The sequence below is a fragment of the Pocillopora verrucosa genome, chromosome 4 (assembly GCF_036669915.1).
Source record: "Pocillopora verrucosa isolate sample1 chromosome 4, ASM3666991v2, whole genome shotgun sequence".
Taxonomy (NCBI): Eukaryota; Metazoa; Cnidaria; class Anthozoa; order Scleractinia; family Pocilloporidae; genus Pocillopora; species Pocillopora verrucosa.
Window position 1 is genome coordinate 23,079,845 of NC_089315.1, and position 24,383 is coordinate 23,104,227.

At 39.5% G+C, this 24,383-nt stretch overlaps 2 protein-coding genes across 2 annotated transcripts; both read right to left on the bottom strand.

Moving 5' to 3' along the window:
- Positions 1-634: 634 nt before the first annotated feature.
- On the bottom strand, positions 635-10,594 carry LOC131778772 (uncharacterized). Its single transcript, XM_066165399.1, has 10 exons — positions 10,492-10,594; positions 8,018-8,227; positions 7,117-7,228; positions 6,558-6,739; positions 5,469-6,368; positions 5,061-5,333; positions 4,136-4,576; positions 3,212-3,481; positions 2,332-2,610; positions 635-747 (listed from the first exon to the last, which is right to left on the bottom strand). Exons 1-10 carry the CDS (start codon positions 10,592-10,594, stop codon positions 635-637), a joined length of 2,883 nt encoding a protein of 960 aa, XP_066021496.1.
- Positions 10,595-11,568: 974 nt separating this feature from the next.
- On the bottom strand, positions 11,569-24,104 carry LOC131778773 (uncharacterized). Its single transcript, XM_059095220.2, has 16 exons — positions 23,882-24,104; positions 23,444-23,701; positions 22,970-23,239; positions 22,561-22,665; positions 21,816-21,974; positions 21,329-21,658; positions 18,290-18,499; positions 17,565-17,676; positions 16,803-16,984; positions 15,691-16,608; positions 15,043-15,315; positions 14,291-14,686; positions 13,381-13,650; positions 12,816-13,073; positions 12,638-12,694; positions 11,569-11,606 (listed from the first exon to the last, which is right to left on the bottom strand). Exons 1-16 carry the CDS (start codon positions 24,102-24,104, stop codon positions 11,569-11,571), a joined length of 4,059 nt encoding a protein of 1,352 aa, XP_058951203.2.
- Positions 24,105-24,383: the final 279 nt, after the last annotated feature.

Genomic DNA, 24,383 nt, shown 5'->3' on the forward strand with positions numbered 1-24,383 from the left:
AGTCCAACACAATAAAAAATACCAACAGTACTCACGTTACTACTTAAGATTACTTTAACCCTTTAACTCCTAGAAATGATTAACATAAAACTTTTCCCTAAAATATCCATACATTCTTCAACAAACAGGGATAAATAAATAGAGAGAGAGAACAAACAACAAAAATAACAATAACTTGCCGCCAATATTTAGTAGATGCACAAAACAAATTCAATTTTCGAACAGACAAAAGTTCTAATGATTCCTCGGGGATCTATTTTTTGTTTTTAATTGTCGCCCAGATTTATTGGATGACACAAAGTGATGTAATTTGAATTTCTGGTTTAAAACCAAGGATATTCATGATGAAAACTAATCCAGGATTTTGAATAAAGGTAAAATTGACAATAAAGAGCCACCCACCCAAACAAGTGATAGCTATACGACCATTAAAAAACTTTTGATGAGAGAGGGCAAAGAGGAAAGGAGATTACAAGAGGATGGGGGTGGGGTTCGTTACTAACTTTTAGTGCTAGACGGAGGGCGCAGTAGAGAGGGAAGCTTATTACAACGTTCTCATTCCACCATTAATTTTCTATAACCCTCACTGAATACCGTTTATAAATAAAAAAATAATTTAAAAAAAGCAGTCTTGTTATTGTATAAGTTCGTCGTCGTCAATGTAATCGTTTTCGTCTCGCTTACAACAATGTAACGGACAAGACTGAGGAGAACATAGGACCGAGTTAGAACATTCACTTGGACAACCTGCAAGAGAAATATATTTATTGGTGACCAATACATCGGAAATACGCACCGTGAGATGAATTACTGAAACTAGTCTGAAAAAATACTGGCGAGGTCACCCTCTAACTTGCTAAAAAAAAAACTGTCAAGAATAAAATGTAACAGAGAGCGAATTACCAGAGCATGAAGTGGGAGAATTGCAGTTCCAAAAAACTTATAAGATATTGGAGCTTCATTTTCGATATTTTGTAAGTATCTTTTTTAGTATATAAAGATGCATTGCAATTGGGAACTACTGACGACGTGAAAAATTCAAAACGATGTTTAAAAATGTTTTATCGCATAAACTGCGGTGTTATACAGGGATTTCCGGCCCTGAGAAAAGCCGTGACAACACACGTGAAAATATATCGTATTTTTTCACGTGTGTTGATATAGCCAATCAGCTGGTGACACGTCACTCGCCTTTGGTGCCACTCGGTTAGGTTGATGAATGAACGACAAAGTTTTCATGATTCTCAAAACAAGTTGTTTGTCGGAGCTTTCTCGAATTATGGCGGCTAAAACACTAAAAATTCCGTATCGCTGACAGACAGCGAGGTTCAAACTTTCTTAGAAGGGGAAGAAAACCAATTACTGAAAGAAAAACTGAAAGTTATGTATTCAGTGGCTTTGGTGTTGGCATTTCTTTCGGCTGAGAATGAAAATCGACAACTGGAAGATTTGCCACTAGCCTATTTTGGCCGTTTACCTGAAAGACTTCTTCTGTCGGTAAGGACAAAGTCAATAAATGAGAATTTGGAAAATTAAAATTTACGACCATTGTTGTTTTTGTAATCATTATTCAACGCATTTTTCCATTTAAGAGTTAGCGCCAACGCACTTTACGATTATTATTTGGGGATTGTCGATTCATTTATTTTCATTCATTGGGGAAGTCGGCTTTTCTTGTCAGTAAAGGGCTATTGTGTTTATATGACAAACGAAATAATACATGGTCGCTTGTAGATATGGAATTTCTCTTCTCGTGTTCAACTCAACATCTCACTCGTGAACTATCGAGTTGAACACTCGAAGAGAAATTCCATATCTACGTGCGCCCATGTATTATTCTCTATTAAATAGCATGCCTTTTTTAGTGAAACCTACGGCTTTTTGTACAGCATTTTTCTAGCAATCGGCGTTTAATTCACGTCTCCGTCTATATACCAACCATTACCTCGAAGGCTTTTTGACTTAATTCCTCTCTCAGTTTAATAGCTACACTTTACCCAGTTTACCGTATGATTACTCAGTCATAATCGTCCTAGTATTGTTCATGTAACAAAAACCTAAATAACGAGAACTACTTTTCGTATAAGAACAATTATAATCTCTTTACCATTTAAAGGATTCTTCGACCGGTGATAATGGAAATGATAGTGAAAGGATCCATTATCTGTAATAGAAAAAAAGGAAGCAAATTACCATGGGAAAGGTTTGGGCACTAACAGGAGATTATAAATAGTTTATAATCTCTTGGCATTACTATGAATAGGGAGATAGATAAGTTAAAGTATAGAAGTAGCTAAATGAATCGTTGTCATCGATTGTAAATTACATTACCTTTGTGGTGCGATGGTGATGCTGGACCCGGGGAAGGAGGAGCTGAAGCTGGTACCGGAGGGGGAGCAACTGACGGTTCATTTGCCGATGGAGTATGAGAAGTGGAAGAGGCAGGTGCTTCTGCTGGAGGCGAGGGAAAAGGTGGCGGAGCGGGAGGCAAATGTGGTGATGGGGGTCCATATTGAGACGGCAGGGACGGTACTGGTTTTTGAGGTGAAAGAATTCCTGATTCCACCGGTGGAGCATATGAACTACTTGATGTATTTGCCTGAGATGGACCTGAAACTTAAAACAAATTATTTACTCAGTTGAGATGCCTATTTAAGCGGCTGGTATACACTTTATAAGTGGATAATGCATTGTGGCTTTTAGATCGTTTAAGAAAAGATTTCCAATTAGGGATGTTTTGAGGACACGGTAAAATTCAAGTTTGAAGATAATCTTTTCATCAAGATCATAACCTGTGATACACCAGCAACAAAGAACAACTTCATTTGTGGCCCAGAGCGCACTTGGCCCCTCTCATTCCCATCGAGCCATCATAGTGGATACATATACCTCTGGGTGTGCGCGGCTGTGCGTACATAATAGTACATAATACTTGCATTTCACCTTTTTCATGTAAAAGAGAAGCAATATGTTCTTCTGCGCCTATACAACGTTACATTATAGTAAAAAGCACATCAAACTGCGTGTTTAATTTAGCTTGGTACATAATTTCTGACTCCGGCCCTCACAGTTTTGTCGAAAGTTTTATCCAGCTTCATTGCACAGAGGAAAAATGTGAGATTTGTGATAGTAGGAAATAAACCCATCTAAAATCTCATTTTTTATGAAATGATTTTAAGGAAATTGTTAAGTTTCCAGCACTTTACATCACCTTGTAGGGATGTCACTGAAATTTTCCGAAAAATAGGACAATCTCGCACTACTGGTTCCAGAATACTTGATTTTCCGTTTAAAAGAAGGTTGCTTTTTCCTGCTGGGTCTTGGGCACTGAATTCCACAACGCCATGCAGCTCGGGTCGGTTTACAATGAATTTTAGCTGAAATTCTGATCCACTGACGAGATATCCATCTTTTCTGAGAGGGGAATAAATTTTAAATGGACTGTGGAAGTCGTTGATGAAAATTAATGCAACGCACATGGCTGAAAAAAGAAAGAGAAAGTATAATGTTAACAGAATTATATTTCAGTAAATTGGTCGATAGAAAGTTTCTGCTTTGTTTTTGTCAACCATCAGAGACCTAAGCTTTCAGACTTCTTTTGCTATATTTCTGAGATGCGAAGCTCAACTCATTAAATTAATGTTTTAAAAAGTGACCTATGCATCCAATTGTAAGTCAAATAATAGGGATTTTGGGGGGGTCGAGTGTTCAGCAGGCTGTGGCACAAAGAGCAGCTTTTGGACTCTTTTCATGTCATTCAAACTTTATTTGTGGCTCATCAGTCATTAAACCAATAAACGCTGATACGTAAACTAATTTAAATTTTGCAAGTCCTGTTACACATTTTGAATGCGCTTATTTATCAACTTTACAAACGAATTTATATGGTTTGGCACACACTGGATAGAAAATAATGGACAAGTTAAGAGTTATATTTTTGCAACAGGCGTTTCGATGCTTGAACGTGCTACTTGACCCACATTTTGAGGCTAGGGGTAACTAAAACCAATGGCTGACAGCCTTTCTGGAGGCGGTAAACCCCAATCCAAGAGGAAATGTCGAGCAGCTCAGCTTTGGCAACAATGACACATTAGAGTTAAACCATATTTTACACTGCATAAAAATAAAGACGTACGTGCACTCTCTTGGACGCTTGAAACTCCAACTGTGGACGGAAAATTCGGAGCAGATGTTCCTCCCACTCCAGAAGTTCCTCCCGCTTCTTGAGCCGGGCACACTGGCAAACATACAGGCAAGAGAGGAGGCGGCGGAGGAAGATGTGGCAGTAAAGGAGGTGGGTGGGGCAGTGACTGTCCGTTAATTTCTCTGTGCTTTACTGGACCGAGGACATTTTTACAGTTCATGTACTTGTTACTGGTTAACGAGAGCGGGTAAACAGCGAAGGAGCAACGTTGTAGAACATCCGGCTCACCTTTGTAAAAGTCAAGAACCATTGCAGGATCCCTTTCTTTCCAATTACTCTCTTCGCATATATACCAGTCTTGGTGCATGGCGTTGAAAAGGAGATTCCGATGATATTTCATCACCGAATAGATGTAAAAGGAGCTGTCTTTATCTGAAATGAACAAAAGTGAAAGTCAAGAGAACCTTGTCTTTATTTTTCTCGATGGCAGAGTGTTAGACCAAGTTTCATTGCTGCTTAACTCCGGGTCAGAAAACTTGAGTCATCGTGCCCGATGAAAACATGGATGGGTGAATTTTATTTCCTCCAAATGCAGTCCATTTCCGTACTAACTCAAACCATTCTCTCAAGACCCGAATCTCTCAAGACCCGATTGTATGGCCATCAGCAGGCCGCATTCTAGTGACTGGTGCATTAGCGTGAACATAGTCACATTTGGATTTTTATACTTTGGTGACGATTAAGAGAAGATAAGTACACGAACTTAGACATCTGTGTCTTGCTGTTCACTGTACCCAAAGATCTGAATCTACTAATTATTATCGTGAATACTCTCGTCCAAATATGAGGAACAGCTTGGACAGTGTGATCGGGAAATAGCGCATATAAATTCAACAAATCGTACTGAATATCTCACCAAACAGCTCCGTTCCATCTCTCTTTTCCAGAAGATAATGATAGTTCTTTTGTCTTAAGAAATGACCAGGCCTACACGCGGACTCAAAGGATACGGAGTAGTTCTTTGAGGTAGCCTTGACATAAAGAGCAGGCACTCGAGCGATAAAGGCTTGGCAGAATGGCTTCATGTGGAGGACTCCATTCACTGACCGCCAACAGTTATTTAGATAGGTTTCCTCTTGTCTGTATGGTATGCCCCATGAGTGGAATGTGTACATTGCATTTGCGACGACTGAAAGAAATTAAGGTCTTTAGTATGAGGCCTCACTCCTGTATGTTGAGTTTAGGTAAGAATATGAGGTTCATTAATGATACAGTTTAGGTGGTGAATGATTGAAAAAAAAGCTTCTTAGAATCGGATACTTACGCCCTGTTGCACCCCCTACTTTTGGCCAAAGCATGGCCTGTGATGTAGCCAGGGCTTGGGGATCTTCCCCTGGTCTTGGAATTATCGTTAATGGCCTTTCAGGTGACAGGGCATAACTATCGACTTCTTCTTCACCAGCCCCTACAGCTACACTGCTCCCACTTGCTGAGTTCGTGGTTGAGGTAACCTGTGAAGGAGTGCCAGCCACACCAGTTGACACTGCAGTAACAGCACTTGCTCCACTAGCAACACCAACACCACCACCTGTCACAGTTCCACCTGCCGAACCTCCGCCTGCGATACCCCCACCTATCGCTCCACTACCCCCAGTGGCTCCACCTCCGGCGCCTGCGGCACTTCCACCACCTCCCCCTCCAGCCCCTCCTCCGCCCCCACCTCCTCCTCCACCTCCACCTCCACCTCCAGTTCCAGGAGCTACGACGGTCCCAACTGTGCCAGGAGTGCCGGCTTTCCCAGCTATTCCAGCCGTTCCAGCGATTCCAGGGGTTCCAGAAACACCACTGTTACCACTACTTCCAGTAGCTCCTGATGCTGCAGTGGCTGCAGCGGCGCTTGCTCTCCCAGGGGCACTTTCCATTCCCGGACCAGTTACAGAAACAACACTTCCATTTTTGAACACAATTTTAAATTTGTGCCCGTCATTACCATGAAGAGAGTTAAATGCTTCCTCAAGGGTTTTTGATGCCATTTTTATTGCAGCCTCAACACCTGCACGAGCCCCCGCGGATGCTCCAGCCTTCATTCCTGCTATTGCACCAGCCTTTGCTCCAGCTCTGGCTCCACTCTCTCTTGCCCATTTCGCCCCAAATGATGAACCGGCTCTTGCACCAGCCCTTGCAGCCACTTTGAGTAAAATTGCCCGGTAAGTAGCATTCTGTGCTAATAAATAATGACAGGAAAGTGTGAGCGATAAGCCCTCGAACGTGTGAGAGTTTTGACATTACTTTGGTAAAATAGCAATTGGACTAGTGTGACTTCACTAAGTTATCCTAAAATGTACATTTAAAAAACGATAGAAAACCCTACATTTAAAACATTAACGATGAAAAACAATAAAAATCGACCAACCTGGTTTTGGAGGAAGTTTCGTCCAGAGGAACTTTGATGGAATTACTCTATAAAATGTTCCATCTGGAGTCTTCAATCCAACTTCTAGGTGATCGTTCTGATGGTCGTCTTTGAATATAGCTTCCATGTAATAGTACTTGCCCTTAAATAGATAGACTGGTTGGGATTTTTGATCAATGAACCTGCAGTAGAGATGAAAAAAATTACTCAACGTTAAACAAGCTTTCAGTCATCACATAAAACGGATTTTTAAGTGTTAACTTCGATAATCGTGATGATTGATAAATAGCTGACTTTTAGCAAAAAAAACTTCAACAACCCTGAACTCCTGAGAATGTCGAAAAGGCCATGTACTTCCCATATTCACTCTCCTAAATGACATGCGCGTCACGGAAGCCAGTAAGCTAGTCAAATAACAATCAAATTTCATCTAACGATGAAGTAAAACAGAAAAATGTTTAGAAAAAATTGTATCAGATTGCATAAAGGAATAAGGCATTACTTAACGGCATTTTTTTAAGTATCTTGTACAAAGAAGTAATTTTTCAATTACTATTACCTATTATATTCGTAGTGATACGTGGCAAAGCCACCAAATATGGCATTAATCTGTGCCTTCATCTTTGGCGTTTCGTCTGGGCTGAGGTAGAGTCTGCTCCCAGCATCAGATGCTAGAACGTAGTAGGGAAATTTTAAAAAATTTCATCGTTTAACAAGAGTCTGATAAGAATCGTTTGGACGTCGTTGCAAGAGAGCGTTAGGTCCTTTCCTGTATCTTTGCATACCTAACTCACAACGGGATCAGTGCCTTCAAAGCACCTGTTGTGGTCTAAAAGATGATAAGATGCTTTTTATCTTTCTGCTTAGTTTGTTGGTTAGTTGCTGCACTGCATTCTGGTAGCTTCTTTAAATAAACAAACTATCCAAGTTCTTTCCTACTCGGCATAATTGATAGTTGTACCAAAGACATCTAAAAAGGCATTATTATGGGGTATCCCACGTACACGGAAAACGTGCAAAACTCGAATAACCTTACCGAAAATATCGAAATTTCATGATAAAAACTACGATTATCTCCGCGAGCTGGAGCCTTGGCCTTCAGTTCATTCGTTTCAAACTTTAAATAACTCTCTCTCTCCCCCTCTAGTTCTATAGGTAGGGTTCCATGTCATCCTGATAAGTAATTAATTCAGCTCCTATTGATCACAATTCTTCCTTAAAGTAAATGTTTTTCCGTTTGGGGTAATTAACGCTGATCAAATGGTGCTATCATCGCGACCGTCTACGAGAAAATTACGGTTTCCCTCGTTGGTAACCTCGGACTATAATGAAAACGGCCACGTTGTTAATGCGTGCGCGATACTCGCCCATGACAATTAAGCCCATTGAGAATGCATCACGCAATACTATGTTTATGTTCTTATATTCACAGATTATTAGTACAAGTGTGAACTTCTTACAGAGATAGAAATAGTGGTTTCCAGTTTGAAGGGGAACAAAATAAGTTCTCAAACGGGTCCCAAAGAAATCTCCCCACTTAGAAGGCTGTTCAAATGTTGGAAGACATATTGATAAACTTGGCAGGTTTGGGAATCGCGGATCTGCCAATAGAAATTTGACACGTTTGTAATCTATTCTGTCCCATCTCTCCAGGTAAACACCATGGGCCACTGAAATTAAAATAAAATTTCTTTTAATCAATTATAAGGAAGAGTGCAGCTTTATTTGTGTGTAACATGAAACGAGCAGTTCTGTTATTCTGGAGTAGATTTTTCAAATCCACTTCATTTTAAATTCATTTTCAATTTTTTTTCTTTGGCCAGTAATGCATTGGTCAGTAAGCAGAATACAGATAACAAGCGAATTGGGCACAAATATTATGCGATATTAGGACAGCTGTTTTCTTTTTGTACTGTAAAAACTCTGTTTAACCTGTCAACTGCGTGTTCTACGCTTCTGTATCTGCTTTGCTTGTCCTGTCTCATGTGTGGTTTGTATTTTGACTCGCCTTACGGGCACGACAAAGTACAGGACAAGTCGTAAAAATACTCAGCGATACTACGCACCAAAAAGTCTACTATGATGTAGATCTCAAATGCAAAACTTTACACTTTACATGCGGAAATACCAAGTAGATTTTTATTCTAAAGTAACAAAAGCAAGAAGTTAACGAGGTAGGAAAAAAGCGGTACACTACATTCTTTATGGAATAATCTGTCTATAGCATTGTATTTATTGTGAAGTAATAGAGATATTGATCGCAAGCCGATTGGTCAAGATAGCGCCGATTATCTCGTCAAAAAAAACCAATACATTGTGGCTTTTTGTTGCAGACGCAAGCACCTCAGACAGCTCTGTTGTGGCAAAAAAATCAAAGAGTTTGTAAGATTTTGATCTATGTTGTAAAGCAATTAAGAACTTTCTGAGGACAAAGTCTTCACGATGTAACTTACTGTTGGCGCAAGGTCCTTCGTTCGTACTTCCAAATCTATACGCCCGCCTTCGTCTTAGCAGTCCGTCGTCAACTATCAGTGGAAGAAAAAATCGTTTCCAAGGCTCAGTTCAGACAGAAATCCGAATTTTTTTATTACAATATCTAAAATGAAGGAAAACAAAATTTACCGAATACTTAAGTATGAGTCGAAATAATGTGGACTCCGTTGTCAGTAACAAGCTAAGTAAGTGTGGGCATTACATACTTTAATCAAAAACAAGAGAAAATTCGTACTTTGAAGAAGGAATAAGCTCCACCATCCCCGGCATTAAAATGTATATGCTGTGGTTCAATTTTAAAAATATCCAAAGAAAACTCTGGCCGCAAGTGCACGACTTCTCAGGAATGAACTTAACTGGCGAAAACCAAATTGCGCTGTTAACAAACAACTCTGGATAAGTCAGCTACGCGCCTCAGTTTGAATTGATACATTGGTGTGCAACCATGTCACGAGCTAATCGTTTATTTTACAATCTAGCGACCAGGTTGCTGAGTAATCTCAAAACGCAGTCAATGGTTGTGAAATGAAGCTTGCTATGCTTAACGAAGTTTAAGAGTCAATACTCAGTTGACCATATAAAAAAGGACCTGCAGTATACGGTTGATCATTCGTTTAGATCAACATCTTTTTGTTCGAGTTAAATCTAATCTAGAATAATTTATTATTTTCCTGAGTCTCACCAATCCAGTCTAGAGTAAGCTTAGAGTTATATATTTCATTTTAAAATTTGTGCTAACCAAACAGAAGAATCTAACGAAGTAAATAGAGTTACGAAGTTTGAGAAGTTGAGATTTAGGGATGATGATAATTTAAGCGGAAAGAGCTTCAAATTTACGAAGACAGTTGTTCCTAGACTAAAATCAAACAAGTACAAGAGAGTAGATACCAAAGGAAGTCTGATCAATGTCTAAGTCAATAAGGTTATTTGGTTTCATCAGTTGAGTTGATAATGAGCGTTAATCCCTCTTAAGAGCCTTTAGTTGTTGGCCATTCGCCCTTACAAGAGGCTAGCGCTCGAAACTTAAGGTCTAGAATCGCTGTACGGAAGCCAATTCACATTACCAACCCAGCTGATAAAATCGAATTATCTTGTTTTGACTCCCACCGACCCAACACCACAGTTTTCTTAGAAACCTATCCCTTTATTCTAAATCAATAAGCTCACTTTACCATGTTCATGTTTCCACATACACTCTCTAACGCGATAAAATTTGAATTTAACTCTAACTGTGTTTGACACGGTACTTAAGAGCACGCCGCAGGGGTCCCTCATGTTTCGAACGAGTCGGCGGCAAAGTATACTTTCAAATATTTGATTATATGCCCATAGTTGTATTTAAATAAGGGAAGGCGTTCAATTCCATTACTCGAAAAGTACGCAGATTTACAAAACAGTGAATGGATTCTAAAATTTCGCTGGTGACAACAAATACGCCTACCTGCTGAATCACTTGATTTTCTTCCGTTTTTATCACCCTTTGAAAATAACACCATAAACAAAGCGTACAGTTCAGCATAAGCAATGATAGATGAAAACTTCATACCAGGTTTCAGATGGCTAAGTAGACATAAGATGTAACGATTTAATCGCACTTTCTACAGATTTACTTAGTTTCTTCCAGCACCTGCTGACTAACAAAGGGTTTCTGATTGGTCACGTAACTCGCGAACAATTTTTCATCAAGAGTTTTTCTTTGTAAATTGATGGATACATCAAATATGAGAATGCGTATGTGATTCTTTTTTTTATGACTTGTGGTCACAAATAGACGCTATTTCGCATTCTTTTACAATTATCACTAGATTAAAGAATCGCATTTCAACTCCCGTTTTACCGTACGTGGCATGTAATACCACTCATGTGAATTGCTACTAGCCAAATTTAAACGTCCGTGCAGTGAAATGTTTGTGGAGTAACATGAACAGAACTTGACAACTGTCTCTGGAGTGAATCAAACTTGATCAGTTTGCCAAATGCGGCCATACATTACCCTGATAAATTGTGACTCATCAGAGCGTCCAACGTTAACATTTTGGTAAAACACGATTTTTATGTAGCTATATTTGCCAGTTTTTTTTTCCATCAGGGCCTTCCCGAGTAATCTCTATTAATATTTACATTTTAAAGGAGGCGTTCTTTTGTTTTCTCTTCCAAAAAAAACAGTATTTGATGGACATTTCTTTCCTTTCTTTAAATTGGCGCAACTCACCGTAGAAACTAGGCAACCTCAATGGCGACCACCAGTCTAGCTGCTTACTTATTTAAACATCATAAGGAGAAATAAGATGCTTATCACTTGCGAAAAAAAAAACCAAATGTGTCCATGGACACGAATGGTCATTGAAAATAGAGTGAAAATTAAATTATTCTATTTTGCTATCTATTTCATGAAACCAGCTGCAAGTTAAACTGTTACACAGCAACCCAAGAAGAGTTCCTTAGGGTTTCTCAACTAATCAGATGTAAAACCAATCGCTACTCAAGATACCTTCGATTACCAGACAGAGTCATTAAATTAGCCATTTATTGATTGGTTGGCCTTAAATGGACAACCTAGATACAAAAACAAACAATATAAAAATTATTTCAGCAGAAAATGTCGTATGGCAGCCGTTGTGAAGAAAGTACTTTCAAGGCATCGTTTTGGATTTCTTTATTTAAGATAATTCCTCTAGTATGGAACTGAAGTAAAAGAGGATGGCTCCTCTGGTAGATTCTCTGTACGTCGTTGCCTTGTTAACATCTGCTGCGGCCACATAAGTGTATTCAAGGCTGCTCGACCTACCTGAGCCTTTAAATTTTGGAGATGCAGGCGGAGAGAGGAACGAGTCTCCTACTATTAGTGAATGATCTTTTCTCTATTTTTAAAACAAATCCCCCTCTTTACACGTTGGCTGCCGACGTTCGATTATAGACCAGTGATAAACTGATCAAATTAGATAGAGTGGTTATTTCTTAAGTTGATCGTCAATATATTCGTCAAGGTCTGGCTTACAACATTGTAACGGACAGGAGAGAGAAGGGCATAGGGCCGAATTGGAACATCTGCTTGGACAACCTGCAAGGGATATATTTGTTTATGAGCAAAACTTTTGCAGAAAGTTGCAACATGAAAGTTACTTAAAACAATTTTTGATCAAACAATAAGGTCACTTTTCACTTTAGTATGTTAAGTTGCCAAGGAGGAGGAGAAAATAGGAGGAAATTATCGACTTCAAAAAAAATTTAGTTGTAAGCAAAAACATTTTACTCGCGCCTAGGTTGCATTTAAATTCCCAATAAATTCCCAATGCGCTTTGATGTGCTATGCAAATTTATTTTAGCATTCTTGAAATCTCACTGGAAAAGACCATCCCATGGTCCATAATATATCTGGGAGCCAATGCTTCCACCCTTTTCTACGTTAATTGTTGTCGTAATCTTGTACGGCTTCCTTGGTCATTTTCGCCGAAAAATTGTGGAAATTTACTTCCGGAGGGGAGATGATAGAGTTAGGGTGAATAAGTCAAAATATGTCTCCCAACCATTGTAGAATGCATCTACACAGTGAAACACTTATTTCGCAGGCAAATACTTTTTTTTACCATTTGGAAACGTCTTTGTTGGATAATAGTGGAAATGATAGTGAACGGATCCATTATCTGTAAAAACAGAAGAACGTTCTAGTTAGAGAAATACCGTTTGGACTGTGGAAGGACGTGAGAGGGGCCTGGAAAGCTAAATGGCCAAGGTGAATCAAAATAAAATTTCGAGAATTCTTACCCGCTTTTCGCTGCACTGGCGATACTGGACCGTAAAGAGGAGGAGGTGAAGCTGTTGAGGCAGCAGAAACATTGGCAGAATTTGATACCGATGTTGAGATAGGATGAGAAGCAGAATAAGCTGGAGGTAAAGGTGAAAGGGGTGGTGCAAGCTGGGATGGGAGAAGTGATGATGGTCTTTGAGGTGATAGACCTACAGATTCCTCTTGCGGTGCTTGAGATGTAACTGATGCTAATGGTGTTTTTTCTTGAAAACGTCCTGTAATTAACAAAGAACGGTTTACAAGGTGCTAAGAGATTAAGACCAAGCAAGTCAAGGTCAATTGAAATTGCAGTTTTACTTTACACTACGACTTGGTATCAAGTTACTGTGTTAATCATTTGTCTTTAAATTATCATCTCATGCATATCAAACTGAAAGGTTATTAATTATCATTCAATACTCATAAGGAGTTTCATCCGGGGAGAAATTAGAGAAAATGGATCAAGGTCATATTCACAAAGTAAACCTCTGGAAATCAAGATTATAGATATGTATGGTTTAATTTTTCAGACCGTGAAATCACCTTGTTGGGATTTCACTGAAATCTTCCGAAAGATCGGACAGCCAGGCACTACTTGCTCCAATAAAGTGGATTTTCCATTCAAGACAAGGTTGCTTTCACCTGCCGGGTCACGGGCACTGAATTTTACGTAGCTATGCAACTTGGGGTGGTCTACGATGAATCTGAGTTTAAACTCTGACCCATTGACAAGATATCCGTCGTGTTTAAGAGGAGAGTCCAATTTAAATGGACTACCGAAGTCATTGATGAAGTGTAATGCAACACACATAGCTGAAACAAAAATGGGTCGTAACAAGAGATTACCTCGTGAATGTAATAATAACCCATAACTCGATTTTAAACTGTTTATATAATGATACGGAATCGTACGTGAACAAGTTTCTTTATAATCTTCTGGCTGTGCTATTTTTTTCTGTTGATCATATATCCCTGAGGTGAAAATGGAGAGCCTATAATCAGTTGTGAGTTTTCTCTTGGTCCAAAAATGTAATTGTATGTCAATCGTATTAAAAGGCACTTGGGTTAGCGCTTAGAAACTCGGCGTACCCTTGGGTAACTGTATAGCCAGTGGGCGATATCCACACACACGCATGGAAAAAATTGTTGCGAAGGTTCTCACAAGTTTGAATGGCGCTACCCTTAAACTCAATCCTTCTTAAGGAGCTTACGCCCACCGATTGTATGCACAAAATAGGACTTGCTTGGTATGAAAATAGATAGATCCGAAAGGGTTCATACGTACAAATGAATGTATACGTGTATACGTATACATAATTTGATTATCCTTTAGAATTACTATGAAAAATCTGATGGACGAGATCATTCAATCAATATACAATAGCCTTCAGCTTCGGCAGATAACACAGACCCATCCGATAATCATTCTTTAATGTCAAAAAATAAGACATACTTGCGTTTTCAGGGACGCTATAAACCTCAACTGAGGAAGGAAACTTTTGTTCCTGGCAAACTGGCAAACATAGAGACAAGGCAGATGGCGGCGGTGGAGCAATAGGAATCAGATGTGGGGGATGAGGAAGTGGTTGACCATTGATTTCGCGATGTTTCACTGGTCCAAGAACGTCCTTACAGTTCATAAATTTGTTGCTGCCTAGCAGGAGAGGGTAAACTGAGAAGGAGCAGCGCTGAAGAACATCGGGTTCACCCTTGTAAAAGTCTAAAATCATCTGTCGGCCTTCTACTTTGTATAGTTCTTGGCATATGTACCAATCTTTATGCATGGCGTTGAAAAGAAGGTTTCTTTCATATTTCATCACCGAGAAGATGTAAAAGGAGCTGTCTTTGTCTAATAAAAACAACGACAACAGTAATATTCACAAGCGGCAAAATAGATATATACTTTTTTTAAATTTACATCGTTTACTGCCGAAATATTAGCTTGAATTGTTTCTCTTGGATTCTGCAAACGAAATACATCACGCTTTTCAGTGAAATTAGAAAGAAGGTAAAGAGGAAAACGGCAAAACTGCACTAATATAAGCTTTTCCTTCATGTGAAATTTTATTGCTATTTGCTCTCATCTGCCCATTATATATTTACGTAGATCCCGTTAGTTTAATGAAAATGTATATGTAAAAATGGAAAATTTACAATCTACAAATAATAGGAAATATGTCATTCAAATCGTAATCATTATTTTACCAAAGAGCTCCGATCCGTCTCTCCTTTCAAGATGGAAATGATAGCTCCTCTGTCGTATGAAATGATTGGGTCGACACACAGACTCAAAAGATACGCTGAAGTTTTTTTCGGTGGCTTTGCTATAGATTGCAGGCACGCGAGCTGTAAATGCCTGGCAGAACTGGTTCATGCGAAGGTTGCCATTTATTGATCGCCAGCAGTAATTCAAGTTGGTGTCCTCCTGTGTGTATGGTATGTCCCAGGCATGAAAGGTGTACATTGCACCTGCCACAACTGCCAAAATAAAGGCACTTTATATGTGAAGACTTAATTGAAGCCTGAAAACAACCCTTTTGGAATCCTTATATTGGGCTACACTCAAGAAAGTGAAATGGTTAAAAGGAATTTTCAATTGACTCAATAGGCAAAAATTTTTTTTAAAAATTAAGTAATAAACGGTCCTGAATACTTAATAGTGAACCTCAGACATGGTCAACGAACGGAAACGGTAATAATCGACTCTAATTGAAGGTGGCTTGTACCTCTAAGACTTCAGAAAAAAATAAACAACTCGTGCAGCGAAAAAAAAATTGAAACAATATTTTCATGATAATTTGAAAATCATTTAATAAACATACACAAATTTGTTTAACACTCTGAATTGCTTACTTGCTGTAGCACCACCCGCTTTCCAAAGCATCGTCTTTGAATTGGCAAGTTCCTGTGGATCTTCTCCTGGTCTCGGAATCACGACCAACGGCCTATCTGGAGAAAACGTCCTGCCGTCTATTTCTACTTCACCAACACTTGCAGCAACACCACTACTTGTGGAGCTTGCTCCTGATGTAACCTTAGAAACTCCCATGACTCCCATGACTTCTGCCATCCCTCCACCTGCTACACCAACGCCACTACTAGTTGGTGCAGTACCAGCTATACCTCCGCCTCCTCCTTTCTCTGATATTACTCCTCCGCTTGTGCCTCTTGTATTTTCACCACCACCAGTAGTTGCGGCACTGCCTACACCTTCTCCAGCTCCTCCAGCTCCTCCAGCTCCTCCAGCTCCTCCAGCTCCTCCAGCTCCTCCAGCTCCCCCAGCTCCTCCACCTCCTCCACCTCCTCCAGCTCCTCCACCTTCTCCGGCTCCTCCAGCACCAACAGCTCCAGCCTTTCCCGCTGATCCAGCAGCTCCTGTGATTTCTACTTTCCCTAGCCCTACAGCACTCCCAGCTGCTCCTAACGCTACAGCTGCTGCAGCAGAGCCAGCTCTTCCTGCACTTTTCATCCCGGGACCACTCACAGAAACCACAGTGGCATTCTTCACAAGAATCTTAAAATTATGCCCGTCATTTCCATGAAGTTTATTAAATATCTTTTCTAGTGTCTCTACTGTCATCTTTATCGCTGCTTTTACACCTGCGCGGGCTCCCGCTGATGCCCCTGCTTCCTCCCCAGAAACAGCACCAGCCTTAGCGCCTGCTTTTTTTCCGCTCTTTCTCGCCCAATTCGCTCCGAATGCAAGACCAGCTCTTGCACCAGCTCGCGCGGCCACTCGGAGTAAAATGGCTATATTGGTAAAGTTTCTGGCTGAGAATTAAAATGGGAAAAGGTAAAATAGCAACTCTTTTAAAAGCTGCTCCGAAAAGAAAATAATACACGACTCAACGGAAATTTCACTGCCTCACTAAAGGTTATTTTCCCTATCCTGTGGCCCAAGGCAATTTTCAGTCGTGATTGCGTGTATTATTTCTATTGTAAAGAAGAGTACAAAATTCACCTACCAGGCGGTGGCGGCAGTGTAGTCCATAAGAACGTTGAGGGAATCACTTTGTAAAAGGTTCCGTCCGGTGTCTTTAAAGCCACTTCTAGGTGGTCGTTTTGATGATCATCTTTGAATACAGCCTCCATGTAATAATATTTACCTTTTACTAGGTAAACTGGGAGAGACTTTTGACTGATAAACCTGGAATTGAATTTAAGTAACCGTACTCAATTTTTTCCGAAAACAAGTTGTGAAAATACGAGAAAAGGTTGTGGTTATTCATCGTGGTGAATAACAATAAAAGCAACGTTTTTCGTTTGTCTCACGATGTAGTCACGTGTGATGTAGATCGCGAAGTTTCGACTGCATACTGCTAGTCTTCTTCAGGCGACGAGGTCGACTGGTCATGCGTGATCTTATAAAGCATGATGCTCTTACATGAATTGCCTCTTTGACCATGCGCGTGTAGTAATAAGGGTCACGATCAATAAACTTTACTTCGTTCCAGAGTGGCTTGTGTCCGGTGTTGTGGGCATGCATGCACACCCCTCCACCGTTTCAGAGCATGAAACGAAAAACTAAGCTTTTATTCTTTTAAAGGTACCACCACTGAAATGTTGCTTGAAATTATTCATGTCGGGATTTGACCATTAAAAAAATTAATACACCACAGCTGAAAACATTTCCAATGCGTTCAAAAAAATTTCAGTCTCTACGCTTAAGTCTTCCTAAGAAACATAGAAACTTATCACCATATAATAGATACTCTAATTTACCTCACCTATTGAACTCATACTGATAAGTGGCAAACCCGCCATCTATTGCACTAATCTTTGACTTCATCTCTGGTTTTTCGTTTTGGCTGATGTAGAGTTCGCTTCCAGCATTTGATGCTAAAGTAAATGATAATCATCGATTATGTAAGACTTTTCTCCAGGACGTTTCTGTTCCGTAAGCCAAAAGAGTAAATTGTTCATCGACGAAAGTAAAATTTTGTCCTGATCACGATTGAAAATAATGGGAAACTAATGGATGAAATACGCTAAGAAACTCATGATAAATTTCCTGCTCCACGCGTGCAAGCAACACCATCAAAAACGGATTAACGGATCACTGGACGTGCAGGGGAAAAGTGTTTGAATTTAAAAACGTTAAGAATATTATTCGCTTATATAGTATAGAAGCGATTATGCCTTTGGAGAGATTCATGCGTCGGAAAAGACGATTGATGACAGGTTGAAGGTCCCACGAGTGTATGAACCTGCCTTATGGGTTTTCTAGCGAATTATCAAAAACTGCTGAACCATTAGCTCGTGATTTGTATGATAGTTATCTTCCAGCAGTGTATTTAAACGAGCTGAGAACTGTTGTTTCACCTGAATACCAGCCAATAAGGTTAACAGAGCATACGCGTTCCTTCATACGTTCCATGCGGTTTAGCACTCAATTTCAACTATGATGAGCCGTCTCTTTAACTTAGTTATTTGAAAAGGAGAAGTTTCTTACAAAGATAGAAATAGTGGTATCCTGTTTGCAGAGGAACAAAGTATGTCCTTAAACGAGAGCCAAAGAAATCTCCCCACTTTGAAGGCTGTTCAAATGTTTTGACGCATGTCGCAAAACTTGGTAGATTTGGATAGCGCGGATCAGCCAGTAGAAATTTGACACGCTTGTAGTCGATTCTGTCCCATCTCTCCAAGTATACGCCATGGGTCACTGAAAGGAAAGTGTGAAGAAAACAGAGCGAAACCTTTTTGCTCGCGAAGTGAACTTTATCTTTATTCAAATTATGTCGCAGCATTTATGAAACTTTCTAAAAAATAGAAATTTTATCCAGCCAAAAATTAATTTTGATTTTACCCACTTCTCCCATAATCGCTGAACCGACCCAGTTTAAAGATGAAATGTCATGCTGTGTTACAATGCAATGTTACACGGGCATTTAACGATTGTAACGATGATACTCACTGTGTCTACAAGGTCCTCTTTCGATGCTGCCAAAAGTTGACGTTGTTCGCCGTTGTCTTATCAATCCATGTTGGCCGTCAACTGTCAGTGGAAACTTCATGAATAAATGCTTCACAAATGTCGTTCTTACCTCTATAAAGCAAACCTGTCTTATGCAATCGCCCCTTAAAGTAATTTAATATAACAGTTTCTATACCTTATCTATCATGAAGGTAGTCATGGTCACCCTTTCTGTGGTCCCATAAAGTGCCCTCTGTTGCTTTTACCTGTATTGAACGATCGAGTACAACGAAATGCTCCAAAATAACTTTTTGAATATTCTAAATTTCAACCTTTGTTTTGTTGCCTAATTAAACAAGTTATCGAACTCATAACGAGGTTTGTCAATGATGTTTAGCTTTTGAGATGTGTAAACTTGAGTGACGTTGTTGCCATTTCGTTAAAATCGTACAATGGAAAGTAGTTTATGTCGCCATTACCTGCCGTGATTTAGAGACAAACAAAAAACCGCTCCAGTCACGGAATATAAGCTCCCTGTAGCGCGTATGAAAGGTGACGGATACTAATTAAATCAATATTGTTGCCTTCTTTTGACTGTTAACTTTCTAAACATTGTCCCTTCTCATTTCCTCTTTTAACTGATTAATTTATTTTCTCTGCTTACTTTCTATGTCCTTGGTGAGACAAAATTACAGTAGGATGTTTATGTTATCTTTAATTTCAAACTTAATTAATTATTAGTTTTTGTGCAGGTGTAATGTGATTCCTGAATAACCCTGTAAACTCAGCAAAATAATCATATTATTTAAAATAAAATGGAAAGAAGCGGTTACGACTGACTTGGTTGATTTTAAGCGCGAGGTTGACACACAATGTAACCGCCGTGGTGTCCAAGAAATAGCTTTGAATATACATAGAATTTAAACTGTTCGTGCGGTTCCTTAACTAATGGTGCGCGTGCTCGGGTGAACTTTTTTTGTTACACCAAAGTAACAAAATGTACTTATTTTCTTAATTTTCTGTGCCTTTCAACGCGTGCAGTTGAACCGCATTCCTATTCTCCCTTATTGTCCTTTGATTTCCAGCGTTTAGCTAAGTTAAGGTCACGAGCTTTACTACTTTGAGGAATTTCAAGTAGAGGACTTTAGCTGATATCTTAACAGGAATACCAAACTTCCTCCTTCTAATTGCTTAGTCGATAGTTTTTACGAGAGTAATTTACATTTAAGCCGACAAATCTGAGCTTTTGGTACGTAATCTAGTGTCCATGCACTCGATTGATCATCTGGTACATCCAGTTTTTTCCGATATTATGAAATTTGAGTAAGTCTTAATCTCAACAGTCTCCAGATCACTGTTTGGTTAAAACTACATTAAAAAACATCCTACCTGTTAAATCTCTAGATTTGTTTCCTTTTTCCCCACCTCTTGAAAATGACAAGATAACTAAGAAGTAGAGTTTAAAAGAGACGATGATCGATGAAAACTTCATCCCAAGTTGCAATTTCCAAAACGATGAAATGCACTTGAATAGGCTTGACATGCCACCTGTATTCGGAAGCGTTCAAGGAAGCTGGTCCTGGTGCTACATGGGTCACATAACTTAACTATGTAACTTCGCGTGAGATGTATTGTTTGATTTTGCTTCGCCCAGAATAATACCAATTTTGACACAAATTTGAGTTGATTGCGAAGATCATCAATATCACAATTTCGATGCTACTAATATGAAATCAAAGCTGGTAAGGGGCTGCTTGTAATTTTAACAAATGCATTGTGGGCAAAAGTAGTGTTAAGTTTGAATTTAGTTCACGATGCTTTTGACGCACCCCAAGCTGTTGATAGTTTGATAGAGAACTTTCTTCAAATTTCAAAGAAGTCACCTATCTTAGTCGCCACGTTTCAATGATTGTGATGGCCAAAGCGATTTTCATACTTTTATTGTAATAATTGATTACAGTTCACTGGTTGATCATTTCAAAGTTAAATCCTGTCGGTTCAAATGGAAAATTATTAAAACTAGCGGTCACTTCCTTTTTTTTTAATAAATATTTTTCTATTTATGTTCATTTTTTTTCCATGGAAGGCACCGACAATGTGGAAGATTGGTTATCTTTTGAATCGCTGCTGACCAAACGTTGTTTACAACAGCGCATCGGGCAGAAAGGAAGGCATATTCTTGCTCTGCTGCATCTGTTTGAACACGCTGGAAGAAAATAGTACTGACGTTATATGAGATTCAAAACCTAGACGTGGAATATTGGATACGGTATGTAATTCATTAAGGGCTTTATGGCCTCTGTGGCCTGGCTGATCCATAACGGGGGCAAAACCTTTTCTAAGTATGATCGTGAGTTGCTTCAATGAAAACAGTATCCCTCAGAAAAAATCTATCTTATGCATAACACTTTCAAGCTATAACGGCAGGAATAGAATTATCAGTGTCAAGTTTGAATATCTTTTTGGTTTTCAGTATTTCTCTTCAATGTATTGCCCTGTTTACGAAATCAAATCTACAACGTCAAGCATTCTAAAAACAAATGATAAAAATGTATTTTGAAAAAATTGTTTACTCACATTTTGTGGATGGAGCTTCTGAAGCGGAATAAGAAGGGGAACCCGCTGCAGAAGGGAACGATGCTAAAGATGTTGCCTTCGACATCCGGGGCGGAGCAACAATAGTCATTAGGTCATCAAGATCTGCTGGAGCCTCAGGGAAACCAGAAACCGCTGGGGGGAAAGAGGTTACCTGGGAACTAGATGGAGGAAGAGGCGATGATAAGTTAACAGTCCGACCCGCAGGTAGAAGAATGGAAGAATTCTTGAGAGGTGGAGATTCTGTTAGATTTGGACGTTTTACTGGCCGTGACCAAGAGGAAGGGACTGCTGTGGAGTTTGACGAGTCTTCTGTGAAAATTGATAATACAAAATCTGTAATTCTCATGAGTTAAATGCTTTTTTTATAATTTTGTAAAACTGCTAAATAACGTGACTTTACTGTTTTGATTTGATGGAGTTTGTAGAACAAAATGCCAGGAGTAAGAAGGGGAATTCTCTGGAGTACCTAAAGATTCTGGCGGGAAGGAGCCATTAGAAGAAGATGGAGGACGTTCATGAGGGATAAAAGGACAAGGCGCGGAACTATCGACAGGTACTCGTGGAGGAAATTGTACCCTCAGCAGAGACGCAGGAAACACTGATGAACAGCCTGACGAAGCAGTACCTGGTAACAAGATGGAGTAAGTTTAAATAACATGCCACCATAACTCTTTCTCCTTATGATTCTACCACGTCTTCTTCTGTAACGGTTACTGGCAACTGCTAATAGAGTTAACTATGGCTCCCTTAAATATCACAATTATGGAAACTTTGGGGTTTCCTGACCATGGGAGCTATTTCAAGCATCCTGCAACATATTGCAATGCGTGAAAGTACATATGCAAGTTGTTTTCATAAGAATAAAAAAGTGGAGTCCAAACTTTTGCAGGGATCTCGGTGCTCAAAGAACCCAAGGGCCACATAAAATTTCTGTGCGCGTGTTACTTGAAAGAACGGTACCTTAATTTAAGAAAACTAGAACGCAGAGCTTACTATTATTTTAAACACCTATGACCTTCTGGTGACGGGCATATCTTTTAGTTCCCTTTAATTTGAAATAGAAAAGAAACTGAGATATTTTGTACCTTGATTATTAAAACGTTTCAAAACTCTAGTTAAATTAAGGAAAAATAATTCACGCGAAGGATAAAGTAACAGTCTTCATGACATGTAAAACAATCATGCTTTAGTCTTTTCTGATAACAACGCACCAGGTTCAGGCGTCAAAGAGGCTGAACTGTTTGAAGGAAACGAGGTAGGTGGCGTGATCTTCTTTAGATTCTGAACGTTTTCGGCTGCAGTAGAATTTATGAAACCTGCAGGAGTTAAAAGAGAAAATATATGTGGAGGTTAAAGTATTATGGAAAGGCGGAGAGGGAGTTGATGGCAACTTTAGGTTAGCGACAGCAGGAGAGACACTCATGGGTGCTGATGGAGGAAACAGACAGAGCGGAATCCAAAGACCTGGCGATCCTGCAAAACGGATAACTTTTGAACTAACTTCACAGTTGCTATCATATGGTTTTTGCTCGCACATTTTACTATGGAGACAGGAGCTCATTCAACTCGGGTTGTAAAAATTTACCTGAATTTACGATATAGAAAACGGTTCTTTTTTACCCTTTTCCGAGGACGGCGCAGTAGGCATGGACAAAACGGCGGCTGAACTCTTGGAAGGAAATGAAGTAGAGGGTGACGTCTTCTTTGGATTTACAACCTCATTAGTGGTATTTACAGATTTTGAGATGACTCCAGATTCCCAAGGAGGATAAGATGTTGTTTGGGGTGAGGTATTACCAGGAAAGTTAGTAACTTTAGCAGATAACGATGTTTTGGACGCAGGAGGGATTGGGGCTGCGTCTGTGACCGGTGGAGTGGAGCCACCTGATCCTAAAAAACAGCAGGATCATATAAAGGAAAAATCTTTATGATGATCAAAAGACGAAGGAATGCTAAACCAGGTGTTTGTGCGCTGTTACCTTCGTTTGGTTCTTGATCTGAATTTTTATCCTGACCTTTCAACAAGCACATGGGTATCTACGACATACGAAGAGTGCCATAACTGGTTTCTGCCCATCATTTCAGTGGACTTACCTGATAACGACGTAAGAGGAATATCACATCTTCCAAATTGATTTGGACACAGTGAGACCTTTGGATTCAGTAGGGTGGGTGAAAAATTGGTTGCAGCTGAATAATTATGAGAGGAACTAAAAATTGGGGGAGGATTGCCACGTGACCTATAGGGAACAAATCGAGTTTCTTTTTTGGGGTGATCGGAAGTGACATCAATTGGGGCCGGAAATTTGAGCGGCGGCATAGAGGAGGAAGCTGAAGAAGCACCCGACAAGCCTGAAAAAGAAAAATATATAGAAGACATTTGGAAATAAAAAACCCTCAGATATCAGGTTCCTTCTTGTTGTTTGATTCACAGTATGTTTTTGAGAGAGCTACAGGGTGTTTGGTTCAAAAAATTATGGTCCTAATAAGCTCTGTACAAAACATTTGTTTGCCCTTTTGAGGGAAACTTACTAGATTTGGACGAAGTAGGGGTTAAAGTCTCTCCAGGAGAAGAAGTCGGTGGTGAGGTCTTCATCGGAAGTTGAGTCTGGTTATCGGTTGTTTGGGAGTTTGAAATCAATCCGGAAATCTGAGAAGCTGAAGAAATTCTAGGCAAGAACGAGGTGCCAGGAATAGTTGATGACCAAACTTTGGGACGAACAGGAGACAGATTGATTGGAGCTGGAATATTCATTGACAATGTGGAAGAAGATGAAGGAAATGAAGTACTCGAGGAAATGGCTCCTGTTAAACAAAAAGTATACCTGAACACAGACCATAAGTTGCAGTGAAAGTTATTATAATTACATTAAAGAACTCCTCTTTTCCACTTATTCACCTGCCAAGTTGTTATCGGAAAGTTTGTTATTACTGTTAGTTAAAGAAAAGGCTCTACCGTAATAAATCACATAAATAACCACAGGTCATTTGGTTTGAACAGGAGTAAGATCTCGATTTCACGTGATAGAAAGTA